The sequence below is a fragment of the Pagrus pagrus genome (assembly GCF_965226575.1).
Source record: "Pagrus pagrus genome assembly, chromosome: 12".
NCBI lineage: Eukaryota > Metazoa > Chordata > Actinopteri > Spariformes > Sparidae > Pagrus > Pagrus pagrus.
Window position 1 is genome coordinate 23,662,691 of NC_140196.1, and position 18,154 is coordinate 23,680,844.

Genomic DNA, 18,154 nt, shown 5'->3' on the forward strand with positions numbered 1-18,154 from the left:
TGCCAGTAGAATATGTTGAACTCATCTAAAATGCTTTTAGAGATTGAAAAATGTGATTACACTGTAGTCTAACCTTGTTTTCCACTGAGACGTTGTTTTTTTTGTTATTCTCTGGTTGGTTAAGTCCTACCCTTCCACCAAAATGATTTCCCTTTGTTCTCATCAGTTGTAATGTTTCGCTGCAAGATGACACTGTTCAAAGTTTATAGTAGATGAGGCCCTAGCACAAAAGGCACTGCTCAGAAAGTTCTTCTGATAAAAGAACGTGGAGAAAAAATGAAAAGTGCAAATAAGCAGGGCATTATTATGCACTAGGCATCTCTGAGTGAAAAAACAATAAATGATTCAGTTGCAGAAGGTTTGAGCTGAAAATGTTTATTTAAAATCAGATTTTCATCAAGCTTCTTGCTATGATATTTTATTGATTTGCTTAAAAATTTACATTTGATACGTTTTGTAAAAATGATCAAAACACAGATAAATGTCCAGATAATTTGAAAGTAAAAGTTTAATTCAACAAGCCGTGCTTAGTTTAATCTACCTGGAATACATGTATAATTTTGTTGCCTCTGCTCCTCACCTAATGACAAGTCCATGTCTCGTAAAAACCTCTATCCCTCTAACATAGACATGACCACGCACATTTATTTCACCTATGACAGTTCTCGTTTTCAAAACATCTTCCATCTTTTCTCCTCCTGCCTCCTCCAGGTCCTGCAGTCCCTCTCCCTGTCTGACTCGAGGCTTCGCCAGCGAGGCACGGTGCTCGTCAACGCTCTGGGCTCCAACGCCTGCCTGCGGAAGGTGGACTTGAGCGGGAACCTCCTGGAGGACTCCGGGGCCAAGATGCTCAGCAAAGCCCTGCAGATCAACACAACACTCAGGTGTGTGAGTGATTAAAGGAGGGTTCTCCTTGCAGATCAGAGGGCTCTGTTATAGAGGTGTTAGAGGACAGATGAAAGAATGGGGTCAGAGAGAAAATTAATATGTTTGGTATGGTTTGAAGAGCGGATATACTGAGATTGCTGAGAGGCAGAACAGTGAGTTCAACGCAGCGCTTCAAAGTGAACCTTGTAGGAGATAAGAAGGTAAGACTCAGAGGTTGGAGGGATAGCGAGGAGAATCGGTGGAAAAAGGGGAAAGAGGGATACTGGCCTTCAGGCATACAATGTTAGAAAAGAGAAGAGACTGAATGAACGTGTGTGTGTGCGTCTTTTTGAAGGTGTGTTGCAGGTGGAAGGGATAGAAAGAGTAGATAGAGATGCTCAAAAAGAGTGGGGTAAAAAAGGACCCACGTGAAACAGGAGGTAGGATCCAAGTGTTAGGATGGATGTGGGCAAGAGAGGAAGCAAGTTGCAAAGGAATGGGAGAGGGAGACCACCTAAGGAGTGAGATTTGGGCTTAGCTGATTGAATTTCTAGGGCAGAGAGAGTCGGGGGTGGGGGAAGGAAGAGAGGGAGGGGAGGGAGCGGAGGGGGATGGATGAAAGGGAAGAAGGGCTGAAAATGACTGATACATTAAAAACGGGAGTTAGACAGCGTGGAGTGTAGGTGGAGAACTAGCGCTGTGAAATAACAGAAGCTCATTAGTTGCAAGGCAGTTGTTCAGGCATCGCTAATGTTGTGATACGAACTGGTTTTATGCATGTAGCAATACAAAAAAGGGGGATAAAAGTCCTGACAAATGTCTTGTTAATCCATCTGTGATGTGTCTGTGCAGCTGCATGGTCAGATAAGTGCTGTAACGATGATACTATGCCTCGTGTGTGTGTGTATGTGTGTGTTGGGAGCTTCAGAAAGCGACTGATCTTCTTCCTCTTCCTCTCCGTGCCTGTCCTCCCCGATTTCCTGCCGGTTTGATCCCTCTCAGGAGTGTGACGTGGGATCGCAACAACACCACAGCGACGGGCCTCCAAGATGTGGCGAGAGCGCTGGAGCAGTAAGTCGAGCACGACGCGCGCACACATCCCAAAAAAAAAAAAACCGTTTGAAGATGGGAATACACACATAGGAAGGATGAGTCACACACAGACCCATATGAAAGGCTGATACCCATCTCTGTACAGTGTTTACTATTACACAGTGTTTCATCAGTCGTCTGACGTGCATGCCAGTCAAACCCTTTTTTTATGTGTGTGCGTGGGTGTAAAGTTTGTGTGTGTGTCTGTGTGTGTGTATGTGTGTGGGATTTGTGTATTTGCGTATTAGGGAATTGGAGACAACTGTTCTAAGTGCTCTGGGTGTTTCCTGTTTGTTCCTGTTAACATCACAGTTCTTCCACCTTCTTATTGTGAGGGTAATCTTTCTTTCCTCCCTCTTTCTCTCCCTTCTCCCTCCACTTAACAGCAACTTCACCCTTCAGTACATGCCCCTCCCCCTCAGTGATGTCACTCAGGCGTACCGCAGCGCCCCGGAGAAGACGGACCAGGCCCTGACCAAGGTGAGAGGAGCTTTGTTCCCTTCGCTCTGTGACGTCTGAATTTGCTGTGTCATGTTTCTGAAAATTGCAGGTGGTGAATAATGGCATTACCTGACAATTAGGCTCAGAGTGAATAATGGCTTTGATGAATGACTTTAATTTGCCTGAGTGTGAGAGAGGTGATGATAAAATGTGAACGTTTCTCCCAGGTTATTATATTGCTGTTGTGGAGAACCTGCACCTGGAATGCCAATTTTATCAATTACTTGTCACAGAGTTGCTAATGCCTTCTGAATATTCGATTTTCTGTATCTAACCAGTACAACAGGAGAGATTACAAATGCCTTTATATAAACTGAAGCACTTGATACCTGCCTTAGAAGTTCAGTTTATCATGTTCACATGGCAGGTAAATATCTCAGTCTCTCTCAATTAAGGAATGAGGAAGAGCTACTTTAAATTCAAACTCCTTGGAAAAAAGGCCAATTATTAAAGCCAGGGTTGGTTAGACAACCGAAAAAATCCCACCCTGTCTCTCCAGGTCTCTCTACAGAGCCACTTCTCAGAAACGCCTGCATGGACAATCTACCCCGTGGCTCTCGCTGGCCACCTGGGAGATGGTTGTAACGGCTAGTTTGCTACGTTCAACATGGTCTCTTAGCTTGTCTAATACAGTTACTTGTTACTGCTGTAGGCTGGAGCTTTGTGCTTTTGGCAGGAAAATCCTTCTCTTAGGTTTTGTGCATTGTTTTGAGTTGACAATCCAGGTTGCCCTTCTTGGCCAGCACAACGCAAGCTTTGCATTTCAGGCACACGCATTTTCACTTTGACATGATGAAGAAAAAATTCCTATTCCGAGTGAAAGAGGTCCTCTGTTTCTTATCTGTTCCAGTGTCCATGTTTCGTTTTTCTGCAGCCTACTTAAAAAAACAGGAATGCTAACACCGCAGCTTAGCAAGCACAGCTGGGCTCTGTACGTCTATTCTCGGCTCACAGCACAGCATGGGTTGTCAGACTGTGTTCTGTTTTTCAGGTTACCGCGGTACTTTGCATGTTCAGAACTAGCCAACCAGTAGGGGGTAGTACGTGACAACTAATAAACATTCACGGACTGACTGTTTGGATGCAGATATGACACTTACAAAGCGCTGTGTCAGGGATTCTTGATGAGCTACAGAAAAAGATTTTGATTTGTTGGGCGCCACTGATTTATGCACCATGCTTGAAGCTAAAACGATGAGTAGACTGACAAAACATTAATCTGCAACCACTCTGATAACTCGCTAATCATTTAGGTAATTTTTCAGGAAAATACGCTGAATATTTCCTAAATCAGTCTTTTAAATGTGAGTATTCATTGCCATGTCATAATAAATTGGATATCTGTGGATTTTGGACTGTTGGAAACAGTTGTAAACGGATATTGTTGTTAGAAAGAAATTTAATTAATCATCAGCAGACAAATTGTTATTTAAAAATAAAAAAAAATTAAAACCTGCTTGTCTAAAAGACTTGACAGCAGGTTGCTGCAGGTTTAGCTTAAAGTGGAGGTCAGCTTCATTTTGGGAACTTGGGTTAATCACACAGTAGGTCCCATTTTAAAACAGGGGTGTTAAGACTTTGTCAAGCCTGGGTCTGTTTATGCTTTTATTGTTAGCAGCTGTATGCTAGTCAGTGGACAGCAACATGCAACAAGTGTGTGCCTTTCTATCAGTTTGATGTGTCACTGTTTGTCATATGGCATGTTATCAAGATTGTCTAGAAGTTTGTCAGTCAATGCATCTGTGATTCAGATGTCGGCCTGTTGCCAGCTCACACTGGACAGTTTTGTATCTCTCTTACGGCTAACTTGCTGTTTTTAGCTCCTGATTTGTAAGATTGCTTCAACATTTCTGATGTGCTTGTGTTGGGGCGAAGGTGGTGACCCTGTCTTTTCATATACGTGTCCACATGCTGTTATCTAGCTAAGTAATTGGAAATTGATTTTTCATACAGACACTGAAAACCTTAACTTTCAAGGCACATCCACCTAAAGCAGTAACCTTCTCTCTGACTGATATTTACTGACAGCCTATGATGAATACACAAAAGAGACAAAGACTGTGTGCAAACAATGAATGTTATCTTTTTGGGCGTATTGTCTCTTTTTGCCTCGACACGTATCTTATCTTGCACCTTGGCTTGTTCAAAACAAATATTCATAATGGAAAAATGGGCAGAGTAGACAAGAGTGGTGGCTGTGACTAAATAAGAGAAACTGTCATCTTAGATACTGAGTGGTGCGGTCATTTTTCTTTAGTACCATCGCTAGCCAGATGCTGTTTGTCACATGGCTTGTAGACTGCAGTTAACAGAGCAAGTCTGTTTACATTGCGTGTCATACGCTGTTGCCCTGGCGGCTCGGCTGTCAGTCAATCATGCTTAACATCCCCGGAGGCCTGGATAGTGAAGGAGCATTTCTGATCCGTCTCCAGAAACACTATCTGTGCATTGGTTTAACATGATATTTTCTATCTGCTGTGGAACTAGCCTAATAGATCATTTTCTGGTTCTCGTCTAAGAGTGAGTATGTAGCGTACAAGGCTGTCACTGAGGTTGGGGTCCTTATTTGTCTGCGCATTGTCAGCGAAGATCCTAAGTCCTTGAGCCAACCCTTGATTCCACCTTTCTTTGCATAAGATGAATAAGCAGTGAACACTCCCACCTGCTGAGTAAAGAAAATAAATCAATGGCATCCCGTTTATTTCTCGGGATCAAAACTCTCTCTCCAGCCTCCTTATTACCATGCAAATGGACTCGTCTCCTGTCTCCTGCACACTGCGCTTTGTAAACACCTGTCATCTCCACTGCTCTCTCTCTCTCCTTGTTTGTTTTCAATGTGTGTGTGTGTGTGCGTGTGTGTGTTTGTGTGTGACAGATCCAACGTGCTCTGCTTAGGAACAACCAGACTCAGCGTTTCTCCCAGAAACAGGCTCTCAGGCTGCACCAGGGCCTTGTCACCAGCACTGCTGAACAGGTGTGTGTCGGTGTTTATGCACATGATGGTGAACAAGTCAAGATGTTTTGCTTGAATGTTATTTGACTGACATTTCTGCATATGATGACGTGCGTTCACGTGTTTGTTTTGTTTCATGTGTGTGTGTAGGTGATGGAGCGGCTGTGTGTGCGGGTGCAGCAGCAGGTGTGCGTCCTGAAAGGCTGCGAGGAAGGAGAGGATGTGCAGACGGCCAGACAGATCCTCAAAGAAGCCAGAGACTCAAGAGCTGTGAGGAGACTACCGCTTTATTTTATGTGTATGTGGTCATGTGTATGTATTTGCAGGTGTACTTGCTTCATTGCGAGGACTGGAACCGTTTTTTGACAGTGTGTACACTCACTAGAGCTGGCCACTATCGATATTGGGGAGTAAACAGTTCCTATATTGATTTACTGGCCAATTAGCACTCAGTTTTACAATGATCCCTCAAATGTGGTAATGAAACACTTGATATGTTAAGGAGGCAGGACATTTTACAGTTCAACAATAAACTATTATCTAACATGACAGTAGTGCACTGAAACAGTAAACCTCACCTCACATCGTTCATCATAATCTCTACAAAAAGTTGTATTATAATGTGTGGTACAGGCATCACAAGAAAGTGTGCATTATCTCTAGTCAGCTGTCCATTTTATGCTTCTTTACATATTGCAGCCAATGGTAGATGATAAGTAGACTACAGGCAGTGTATTTAAAGGGCCGACACTACTGTATATGTTTTGAGATTCAGAATAAATGACATGACTCTTTGTGGAAGGAGTCAACTCGGAATGAATGCAAACGTTTTGTGGGACGTGTAAATAAGCAAGTTCACCATATCAGCTTCTTAAGTGATGATATGTGAATGACACCAAGTGGCCAAAAAATCTATTTGTATTTTTTTGTTTCAGTGCAGTTTTGAGGTTCTTGTACTTGTACTTGTACGTTGTAGTTTTATTGGGGAATATTGTAAAGCCCATTCCATTCCATTCATTACACTAATATACATAGGTATTTTAGTTATCTTGCAGCTGAAGAATTTTTACACTTTAATGAGGCACCCTTTATAAATGGTTTAAAGAGCTACAACTACTGACTTTATTATAGTTAATTAATAACTTATACTTTATAGATCAGTTGTTTGGAAAGAATGAGGAAAGAACGACTTTTAGGTTGACATCTGTCTGTCATGAATAAATTCAATAATAGAGAAAATAAGCCCTCAGGTCGGCAGTATATACAGTATATGTACTGTAGGAATACACGTGACTTACTGCGAGCATTGCAATGCATTTGAAGTTACAGAAAATATCAAACGACAAAATGAAAATCACAAATTGTTATGAGCGTCTGGGTTGTTATGGCAACACTGGTACAGTAACAAAGGAATTTCACATCCATATACATATTATGTTATACATATTATTACCTATTAAACCACACATTCAAGATTATGAATTACCTGTAGCTTTAAGTCATAATAATAATGCTCACAGGTCTCTCTCTTTCTAATAAGCAAAAGTTAGTAGAGCTCGAGAATTTTCCCAACCTGGCATCTGTTCTTTTTAATGTATTTTTAAATCATAATTATTCATGAATAAATTAATGAAATAGAAAATGGTACCAATTTAGTACACAAAACAATGCAGCTTCTAAAATATGATGATTTTGTTTTATTGATTAAACACATTTTTACTGTTATTAAACCAGTCAACAGTTTAATATAGCCAAAGGTAAATCCATCTGGCTACTACATCAAAATACTTCTTACACATTAATGACAACAATAATGGTATATTTATAGTGTAGGAAGTTTCAGAAAAGGATCATTCTGCTTTGCTTTTTCCTTTTTGGTTACGACCCTTTTCTCTGTGTGTTTGTATCAGCTGTATCCCTCTCTGTGCGAGCTGGCCCATGTGTTGTCAGTAGATGGCCCCGTCAAACAGCGACTGGACACTCTGGCTGGAGAACTGGCCAAAGCTGCAGACAAAGAGCTGCAGGTAGGTGGGAGGTGAAGCCGAGGCTCTAATTGCAGAAACGGCCGTTCCCCGATGGATCTGTATTTTAAACAGTAGCTGAGTTCTGGACTAGTTGCATTTAAATTGCCCATTAATAGCGTGCGGCTGTGTGTGTGCGGCACAGGTATGCTGACTTCAAAAGAAATGTAGCATTTAAATTCACAGGGAAGGAACGATTTAATATGTTTTTAGTTCCATTCTATTCCCTTTGGGGTTCAGTAGCACCGTGGAGTCGAGTGATAAAGAAACGGCACACCCCGACGACAAATCTGAATAGTTTGTATTGAAATTGCAGCACAATTGAGCACAAATTACATTTCAATTTACAATTTATTTTTTATGCACCAGGCTACATTTCTAATTTGGAGGTCAAGATAAATACAACTGCAATAATATCATCTGGGGAATTTTGACTGATGTATTCATGCACAAATATTCAACTTGGGTGTGAACAGATAAAGTTAAAGCTCTGGAATAAGGTGTGAATGGATCATACTAGTTCATACATGGATGAATGGATTGCAGCAATGCACATGAATAAAAGATGAGACCAAGTAGCAGTTAAAAAAACACTGCATAAATAATTCAATGCTTTGGGAAAAAATATCTAAAAATATAAGAAATATATGTGTTTTGGATCAATTGTGTCCAGGTGGTCGTGGACTCTATGGTGTCTCTGTGCCGCGAGTTGTGTCCCATGTCCTGCTCGGCCGCCGAGAGACTCAGCCCGCCTCTCTCGTCCATCTCTGAGCAAGTTTCCATCCCTCGCTCGGCCATCCGCAGCGCCCTCATGGAGAGAGCGGCCGAGGATATTAACAGAGCCCTGGAGTAAGAACGAGAGTCGGTCAAACAGTTCAGGTCAAGCGGAGAACCTGAGCTAACACACTGGTCTAATTGGTATTCCCTCTTCTCTTGTCCTGTGCTCTCCTCTTTTCAGGGAGGTGAAGTTGTCCGTGGTCTCCTATCTGACCAACACAATCGTGGATCAGATTCTACAAGAGCTGTATACCACTCATAAAACCCTGGTACTGGTAATATCGCTTTACTGCATGACTTCTTTGTAGTGATGTAGAAAAACAATGTTTCATTGTTTAAAGCTGAAATCTTTAGGGGTGCACCTCTCAATTCAATTCTGATTCAGAGGGCTAAGATGCAATTATAACCTGATTTTCGATGCATTTACATGCATAAGAATGTTTGATTTCTATACACAATTTATTTTTCCTTCATGTGTCACTCCTTGCCACTTTAAAACATACTTGTAATGACCCATAATTAAAGTAAACAGATTAATTTATTTCCATTATCTCTGCTCAGTCTACTCACCAAAACTCAGGAAGTAGCTTCAAACGCTAATGTGATGCACATTTACGTCTTTTCTGTTACGTAATGCCACCAATTTACCACATTAAAGTGTGTTTACAGGTCTTGGGGAGTACTACTGCATATATGAAAATGCTGCTCCAAAGGATGTTGCAATTAATGTGATAAAATGCCTCCAGTGATCGCTCGATGGATAAGTTGCATCGTGGGTAATGTAGGAGCAAGGTTTTGGAAAGCAATCACTGGTCTAGTATTGCACTCCTATAACACTGTTGGACTCGTTATAGACAATTTGAAAACAAATGATCCATGTCGCCTTTTTTATTTCACACATTCCTCTTCCTTTTCAAAACCTGCCGACTACATCACCCATACTCTAAGTTGGCCAATGATCACTGAAGGCAATTTATCAGATTACATGCAGCTTCATCTGGAGCCACAAAAGACTTTACACTAGTTTTTCACACGCAGTAGTCCTCCCCGAGACCTGTAAAAATGTTTTAATGTGTAATATTGGTGGAGGTACCCTTAAAGGAACCTAGAGGGGATCGTAATGATGAGATTGGGTTTTAAATTGACTTTTCTGCATCAAGACAGTCTTTCAAAAGAGACGAAGCAGAACAATAACAAAGATTTTTTTCCCTCACCTCTAGACTGAGGTTCACAAAGTTGTTTCACCTTGATTTTGATTTATTTATCACTGAAGGACATGATGAAATTTCACAGCAAAGTTTGGAGAGTGGTGCAATCCACAGAAGAATCCCCCCTTTTGATAAATGTTAACTAAGAGGTGGGCATTATATTCATCTCAAGACAGATTTCAGCTTTAATTTCATATTTTTTAAATTGTGTTTTTTTGGGAACTAGCCTTATCTGCCTTCTTGCAGAGAGTTACATGTAGGTTGAGAAAATTGATAAGGCTCTTATGTCTGTCTGCTTGATCTGTATCTGGAGCCAGGAGATGGTGGCCTAGCATACAGACAGGAAGCAGAGAGAAGAAGCCTTTTCTTGCACTTTCCACTTACCTACTTCTACCTATCTGCAGCTGCAACGCTGACTAATTAACAACACCTACTTTTAAAAATGATAAGTGGGAAACAACAACTTCCTGGAGACTTTGCCGGTTACCTGGCAACGTCACAGCGATGACAAGACTCCATCTAACTCTCAGCAAAAAGCGACTCCTTTAGGTTTATACCCGCAATCTCAAAGTCATTTTTGGAGTAAAGCATTCAATCTGCAGAAATTGAAACCTGCTCAATGAATGAAGCTCTTACATTGATCAGAGGTACGTGCTTTGAAAAGGGCCATAGTCTTATATCTTTTCTTGCTGCTCACCAAAACAACAATTTATTTTAATTGCTTCTCTATATAATCTATGAGTAACCCTCTGCAGTTGAATCACTGCTGTGTACGCTCACTCATTTGGGCTGCAGGTCAATATTTTTCTACAGTACGATGAGTCATGGATTCGTGTGAGCGGTCTCACAATAACTATGGAATATGTCAGTGTGTCACGCACATTAGTTATTAAATGTTGCGAAATCAGTAAACTCTGCCTCCTGGCACATCAATGTACAGCACATGTCAGAAGCATCAAAAGTCAACACTTGGCTTACTAAATCAAAACTTAAAGTAAAAGTTATAATTTGATAAGGAACACTAGTGAGCTAATTTGATTTAAGAGCAGAAGCTCTTTATGACTCTCTGGTCTCGTATGAAAGACTTCCTGTAGCGCAGAGGAGCCATAAAATTCTGATTATGTGTTAAAATTTGTGATAGAAACCTCCTGTGCTGCCAATAAGGTTGTGTGTTTAATATGAAGTGTCTTTAAGTGATTGAGTAGGCACCACGTCTGAGCTGCTGTGTCATTACCATATCAGGATGAAGGGTTACAAGTATAGAGCAGCTTTTTTAAGGAGAATATTACGCTTTGAAACAACATAACAATTCGATTTGAGTCCATTGAGGCTATGATTAGACCCTGCAGGTTCTCCTCTCAATAAAACAGAATTGTTTAAAATGAAGCCAGTGGAAAAGGAGGCAAAAAATAGACTTTTGGCAATAACACCGCCTGCCCCGCTCTGCTTTACATTCCATTCACTGCCGCTACTGTTACATCTCATTTTCCTGCCTCTGTTTTACCGCAGTGCCAGTTTGTCCTCTATCATGCCTCCCTCCACTTTGATAATCAAGATATTGTATTTTATTCATATTCTTCTTGGGCTCTGCAAACTGCAGCAAAGTACCCTTTGTTTTGTTTGTGAAATTCTGCAGTACGAGGGCAGACACACTTCTCCTCTGAGATTGTGCTGAAGGAGGTCATTTCAGGTGTCATCTGTGCTTTGTGTGTGTGTGTGTGTGTGTGTGTGTGTTCATGCGTGTGTTTGATGTGTGTGTTGCATCAGCTGCGGCAGGTGTCGCAGGCAAAACGCTGGGATGACGTCGGGACGGGCAGGCGCACCATCAGACAGTCGAGATTAATAGAGTCTCTGGATTTTCCTGATGAGGACTTGGGCGTCAACCTGGGAATTGTAAGTGTCTGAGGACATGCTGATAATGTCTGTGTGTGTGCTTGGAAGGTGAAAATAAATGTAGAATTATTCATCATGAATAAATTACCAATATATTTAATTCAATTGGTTGATTTGCATCAAATGAATAACAATTTTGCCAATCAGCTGATAGTTTAAATCATTTCTCGAATGAAAAATATTCACCAGTTTCAGCTTCTGAATGTGAGACGATGCTGTTTTCCCTCTGTAGTAAATCCTGTAATTAAATACTGTTGGATTTGGGCTGTTGAAATTTGAGAAAGTGCCCTCGTCCTCTCACACGTCTGACATTTTCACTATTTAAGATTAATGTTGGAATCAGTCAAATCAAAACAAAGACTGATACATTGATTGCAATTATCATTTGTTACAGACCAAATTTAGTATGTTATTGTAGTGTGCTTATACATGTACTTCCGTACAATACATGTAATTGCTGCTGTATTTCTAGTGTGAGTTTTTCTCAAAATCAGGCAACATTTCCCATAATCCCTGTGGATTCCCACTGCAAAGAAGCTGCTGATTCCCTCCTCTTCACTCTTGTACATTGTATGTGTTCTTTTCTTCACTGAGAAGGACAAACTTGTTGAAAGTAATTCCCTCATCAGCTTTTCACTCCCTCCGCTCTTCTCCCAAATGTCTGAAACCTTTTTCTCCACTCTACTGTTATGTGCTGTAAAGCAACCAAGCTAAATTCCTGTGAAATAAAGGCAAAGTGCTTTTCATTGTTTGTTGTTGAAAACATTTACGCTAATACTTCGAAATGCACTGTCGGTACAAGTCACCGCTCATTAAACATTTTCTGCTTTAACAAAAGGACACGATGGCTATTAAGAAGCGGAGCTCCAGAACTAGAAGGATTCGTCCCGTCTCCACCAGACTGAGTGAGTTTGTGTGCCCCGATGCGCAGCTAATTTCCCTGAAGTGCTCATATAGCATGATGTATTTACAGTGATAGCAGGGTCAGGGTCAATTGACTCTCTATTTGTAGTAAAATGAGGAGGAGAAGTACTGTATTTCTTCAGCCATATAAGTGGTGTGCACCTTGCCATGATGAAATTACTCTGGTCTTTCAATATTTAATCTGCCTTTAACTTTTCTCACCCCGTGGTCATACTTATGCTAATGCTAATAGCAACTGTGTTATTTCCAGCATGTAATATCTTAGAATGAATGGATTAACCCTATTTAACAATAACACAGCCTTTTCTCTGATACTGCCCTCAGGCCAAACTTGACATTTTTTGCCCCATTAGTGGTAATGGTCCAGGAATAACAGAGAGGCCCCTCTCCATTTTCATCCATTTTCTGCCTCAGAGGGCAGCTAGTGTGGCTACCAGCTTCTTTTAAAATGCAAAATCATTTTAAAAGCAACTTTGTCTGTGTAATCAAAATCAAAGAGTTCAAAATGTGGGCTGATATGAAAATAATTGTGTGCTTATTTGTAGGTCTAGGTGACGAGGCCAGTCCCTCTCCGACGCCCTCTGCTCCACCGCACTCAACCCCGCTCACCCACTCAGCATCATGGGAGTGTCTGTCAACCCTCCCCACCAACGGCTCGCCCTTGCGTCACGTGACCCACGTAAGGCCTCGCCCACCACGGAGACACAGAGCAGGGCACCTTCCCCCAGAATCTGTAAGTTGCTGGCAAACCTTTAACCTCATTATGAGCTTCAGTAGGCAGCTTCACCTTTCCCTCGAGCTTCTGCTGATGAAGATAAATCTGCAGTGCAGTTTCTCCAACGTGAACAAATGTATTGGATCTGTATGCTCACCAGATTCTAACAGCTAGCACTTTTAAAATGGTGTCTGGTCTTTTTTATGGCACCTAGAAGGTAAAGGAGTTTTTATTGTGCCAGTTTAAGTGCCCCATTTTTTACCTCATCCGCGTCCATGTTTCCACAAAAGAGTGGGTGCAGAGGTGAAAAAGTAAACCCGACATGTATAGGTTTTAGGTTGTTGTTTTATCTTGTGACTGCTCTGTGTGAACTGTTGTTATTTATCTTGTTTTCCATGCCAGTGGCACTTTCTAAAAATAAGTTCCTTTTAAAGTAGGAAGCTGTCGCATGTGTCTCTGTGACTCAAATGTTAATCATGAACAAGCATCTCCCAAGGGCCCCGGGGCAGCCTCTAACTTAGCAGCTTGTTTGTTTTGAGACTTTGTAAAAAGCTTTTTCTAAATCGGTACAAACTCAGTTAGCGCAGCATGATGAGGAGTTGTTTTACAAACACACTTCTTTTGGCAGTCGATTGGATTTTGCCAGCCAGCCAGCCATTTGAAATGATAATACCTTTTGTCAGCCTTTCAGCTTTCTGACGACATGGTGGATTGATCATTGTTATCCTGTTATTCTATCCGTTTCCTGTGTGTTTGTGTGTAGCATTGCTCAGAGAACGGAGGAGTCAATATGCTGGAGGATGGATTGCCTGATTTCTACAGCAAGAGAGTTCTACCAGACAGGTAGCTCACAGATTCAGTTTTATTTTTGTGCAGTCGTTTAAAAATGCAGTAGCTGTATCATTACTCCAGTGGCCCCTGAGGATGACACACACACAAGAGTGAAAGCACAAACATTAAGGGCGCTGCGCTCCAAATCCAGTGGATCAGTAAAACCTGATATTTTATTCTTTTGCATCTAGGCAGACATGTAAGAACTTAATCTTGTTATTATGTGAGAGAATTCTCATTAGTGTTACACTGGTGACTGTGACTTGGGGCTGGTAGATTACTAGAGAAACCTTAAAGCAGCTAGAATCAATATTTCTATATGAACAGTGGATCAAGAGACTACTTGGTGTTGAATGAAGTCATTGCAATGGTGAACCCAAAGTGAATTATCGAAAAACATGGAAGTTCCCCTCAGCTCTATGGAGCATTTTAGTGTCTTTCATGTCATTGTTTTGGTTTTACAAGCCACAGCCATCAGCACAGCTAACTATCTTGGTTCACTCTCATCCATGTCGGTTGTTCCAGACTGATCTTAGGAAGTCTGGACAGCAGAAAAACACGTGATTTTCGCCGATCAGATCCAACCCACATTTGGAGGTGGCTTGAAATGTGGTTTAAAATCAGATTTCTACAGATGCATCTCAGTCCAGACGCTCTGGGCTCTCATATTTCAAAACGTCTTTGACGATGTTAAATCCAGAGAGACTGGAGTGCATCAGAGCTGCTACTGCCAACAAAGTGAAACGGGAGACAACACAGAGAACAGTAGTCTGTGGAAAGTTACACTGGTATAAATTGTTTACTCCGCGACTTGGAAGCGAGATTGTTTGGAGAGGGAGATGATGGATCTTCATTTCTCATGCTTCAATGTAGTTGCTGATGCCTGTGTTATTACCACAGCAACCCATGCAGATAGGTTTGTGGTGTCTGGACACAGAAATCCAATCTGATTACTTGCAGGGGATAGTGCAGACAGTCTATCTTAAAGAAGTGATCTCAGAAACTAATGTAATTCAGTTCAGTCTGAACACGGCGTATGCTGTTTGATATTGTGCACATGCACGAGGACACATGCACACATGAGTGATGCATCACATTCCAGCCAATGGTTTCACACTATCCCAGTCAGCAGTGACACTACTAGAAATGAGACAAAGTGGCGGAAGAGACGAGGAGGAAGCCAGCGAGCTAGCAAAACAATTTAGATTTAAATTTTTTTTAGAAAAATTGGCCTTAAAAATGAAGGAAATGCGTTCAACTTTTTTTTAAACAACTAAAGAATACAGGCAATACATTTCAAGTCCACAGAACACCTTTAATGGCAAAAATGCAAAGTTAACAACTAGCTGATGGACACAGTGGAGCATTAAGAAGCTAAAAAGAGCTAAAAGGAGAGTGAAAGTCAGACTGAAAAGTCACCAGATGGCAACAAACATGACAAACATGAACAAATGCCAATGTTGCTCGGTATCTGCTAGATGTGTGAATACTCTAAGCAAGGTTGCCATGTCAAGCTGCCCCCTTTGCGGGCACAAAATCACCTAACACAGGTCTGAGTAAATCTTAAAGGGTTCTTCACATTAACAAGTCCAATAACTACTGTAATGATTCCGAGGCAGTGTTGACATGCAATATGAATATCTCCATGAGGAATAGTCAGTGACTCAGTGTCTTCCTAAGCCTCTAACCAAGCAGGATATATTACTGTATGTCTCACAGTCCATCTTCTCAATGGTGACTGGTCTTCTGCTTTATCCAAAATATGGGATAGTTCGCTCATCATTATCACATTAAGATTTCCTAATTATGAAAATGAGTCCTCATAATTACACGATGCAAACTTGTAATCATGAGATACTGAGTCATAATTATGAGAGATTTATACTGACGCTAGAAGGCCTCCGAGGTTTTTTTTTCCCTTTCGTGAATGTGATGTGCCTCAGTACTATATCAGTATAATTAGAATGGAAATGTTATCAGAGTCCATCGTGTTGTATTGAATTGAACAGAATCATTTCATACATTTCATCCAGATAGGGTTGAAGAAAGTGATGTAGATACTGCGGTTGCTTAACACGCATCTAGATCCATCAAATTAATTGTGTAAGAAAAGCGTGAATCAAATTGGTTCTAGTGGGTGAGATGCACGGACTGACTATAGGGTACATCTACTAGACACAAAATAAAAGTACATCTATGAACCTGCTGCACCAAGAATAGCAATATCTTAATATGAACCCACGTAGGGCAAGGACATACTGCACGCATTAAAACCAGGACTATAAGATGTCCTTCTCTGTAATGCTTTTGTATTGGTATAATGAGTGAACCGCATGCTCTTAAAGCAGCTGAATACAGATGTAGTGAAGAGGTTCCATTTGCGCTAAATAGAAGCCTAATTTGTAGCCCGATTTTTAACTAACTACAACATTTTCCTTTATATAAAATAAATGCTTGTTTACAGATACGGTCCAGCCCTCCTCTTCAACAAATTTTCTTTTCTTTGAAACTGTACAGTGGCCCACACAAAATTGTTCCTTTGCTTTTTCTGTGTTAGAGACAGCACTGAATGTCTCCATATACCAATCTGTGTTAGTGTTTATATACTGAGGAAAAACAACTACTTGCTCTCATTAAAATAATCATTAAATCCTGCAACAACAGCCAACAACAGCCACCACAGCCAACAACAACTCCCCCAACAGCAACCAACAACACCCCCCCAACACAACCAACAGCAACAACATCCCCCCCCGACAACATCCAACAGCAATAACATCCCCCCAACAACAACCAACAATAACAACCCCCCAACACAACCAACAATAACAACCACCTAACACAACCAACAGCAACAACATCCCCCCCAACAACAACCAACAGCAACGACCAACAATAACAACCCCCCCAACACAACCAACAGCAACAACATCCCCCCAACAACAACCAACAGCAACAACACACCTCCCCCTAACAACAACCAACAACCATTACCAAGCATCAGTAGTCTAAACAGGTGAGTTTTTAGTTTTGACTTAAAAGAAGCAACAGATGTGCACTGACACAAATACTGAGGGAGAGCATTCCAGATGTTGGGACAAGCCACACTGAAGGCTCTGTCACCAATAGTGCAAACTCTATGGGCGGAGTGGAGAGAAGATGGGCATCAGATAATTGTAGGGAGTAGGGATGTAAAAGGCTGGATAGGGAGGGTGGAACAGAGGGTGGAATAAAAAATGACACCCCGAATTTTGACTGCCATGGGAGAGGGGCAGTATACTTACTCATAGAAACAAACTGTTGTCTATCTGTGAGGTAGGATTTGATCCAGGATAGCAGAGTACTGGTGACAAGTAGTGATGCTGACCGGTTTAGTAGAAAACTATAACAGACCGTATCAAACACTGCAGTAAAATCTAGGAGGATACTTATGTTAAAGTAACCAGAGTCAGCATCTAAAAGCAGGTCATGCAAGACAGCCTATACTATGTTTATTTTCCCCCCCTGAACCTGAGTTAAACTCTTCCCATAATTTGTTACTAGACATATGAGCCTGGAGCTGACTGCCAACAGTTTGCTCAAGAAGTTTTTGCAAGAAATGGGATATTGGTCTGAAGTTATTATAGACCTTCAGGTCAGTTCCAGGACGGTGGTAATACCAGACATTTCTTCAAACTGTAGGGAACAAAGCCAGACAAGAGAGATGCATTAATGGTTTTCGTCAGCATGGGGCAGAGCACAGGCAGACTTAAATTAATCAGAGGAGTGGGCATGGTCTCAAGAGTACATGGTGGTCCTGGATTTCATGACTAGTTTTGTAAGAAACTGCTCATCAGCAAGGGAGAAAGCAGAGAGACGGCTAACCATTACAATCATAATCAATACACTTCACTCAGTCATCATTTAGTGCAGTGCAGATATGATTGTATGCTTTTGGGTCAGTTTAAGGTAGCTATAATCAATATTTCTTTATATACACTTATTGTACACACTTGAAAAGGCAGAGTAAAGTGATGAGCCCACAGATAGAGTGCATCTTTAATGTAATTGTTTGGGTTTTCAGGCCCTCAGCAGGTGGCTAGTTTCACTGACTAAGCTAGAAAAACACACTTTACACTCCACACTTGGCACCAAAAGGCAGACAAAGTTGGCTTTTATCTGTGAACATAGTGGAACATTTAGCAGCTAAAAGGTCAGATATTTCCCTCAGGAGTTTGTGGAAATACAGCTAAAAGGAGGATGAATTTGGACGGTCATTTTTCAGGAGGACAGATACAGAGCTCCAAATGAATGCGAATGCTAATATTATGCTAATGTATCCAGTAGACAGGGTGTATAAAAAGTCAACTGACTGCTAACAAGTTTTCCATGT

The 18,154-nt window shown here is 41.2% G+C and overlaps 1 protein-coding gene across 8 annotated transcripts in view; it reads left to right on the top strand.

The window, feature by feature from the left end:
* carmil3 (capping protein regulator and myosin 1 linker 3) overlaps positions 1–18,154 on the top strand; it is a 97,045-nt gene that overhangs the window by 66,777 nt on the left and 12,114 nt on the right. For 7 of the 8 annotated variants that reach the window (XM_084369071.1, XM_084369077.1, XM_084369076.1 and 4 more), the window contains 12 exons: positions 712–884; positions 1,870–1,938; positions 2,346–2,439; positions 5,336–5,434; positions 5,564–5,683; positions 7,324–7,437; positions 8,108–8,283; positions 8,393–8,480; positions 11,187–11,312; positions 12,151–12,217; positions 12,782–12,969; positions 13,715–13,794. In XM_084369071.1, the coding sequence (XP_084225197.1) occupies positions 712–884; positions 1,870–1,938; positions 2,346–2,439; positions 5,336–5,434; positions 5,564–5,683; positions 7,324–7,437; positions 8,108–8,283; positions 8,393–8,480; positions 11,187–11,312; positions 12,151–12,217; positions 12,782–12,969; positions 13,715–13,794 (1,394 nt within the window). The remainder of the gene's footprint in view (positions 1–711; positions 885–1,869; positions 1,939–2,345; positions 2,440–5,335; positions 5,435–5,563; positions 5,684–7,323; positions 7,438–8,107; positions 8,284–8,392; positions 8,481–11,186; positions 11,313–12,150; positions 12,218–12,781; positions 12,970–13,714; positions 13,795–18,154) is intronic. The other variant, XM_084369075.1, reaches the window with a different exon arrangement.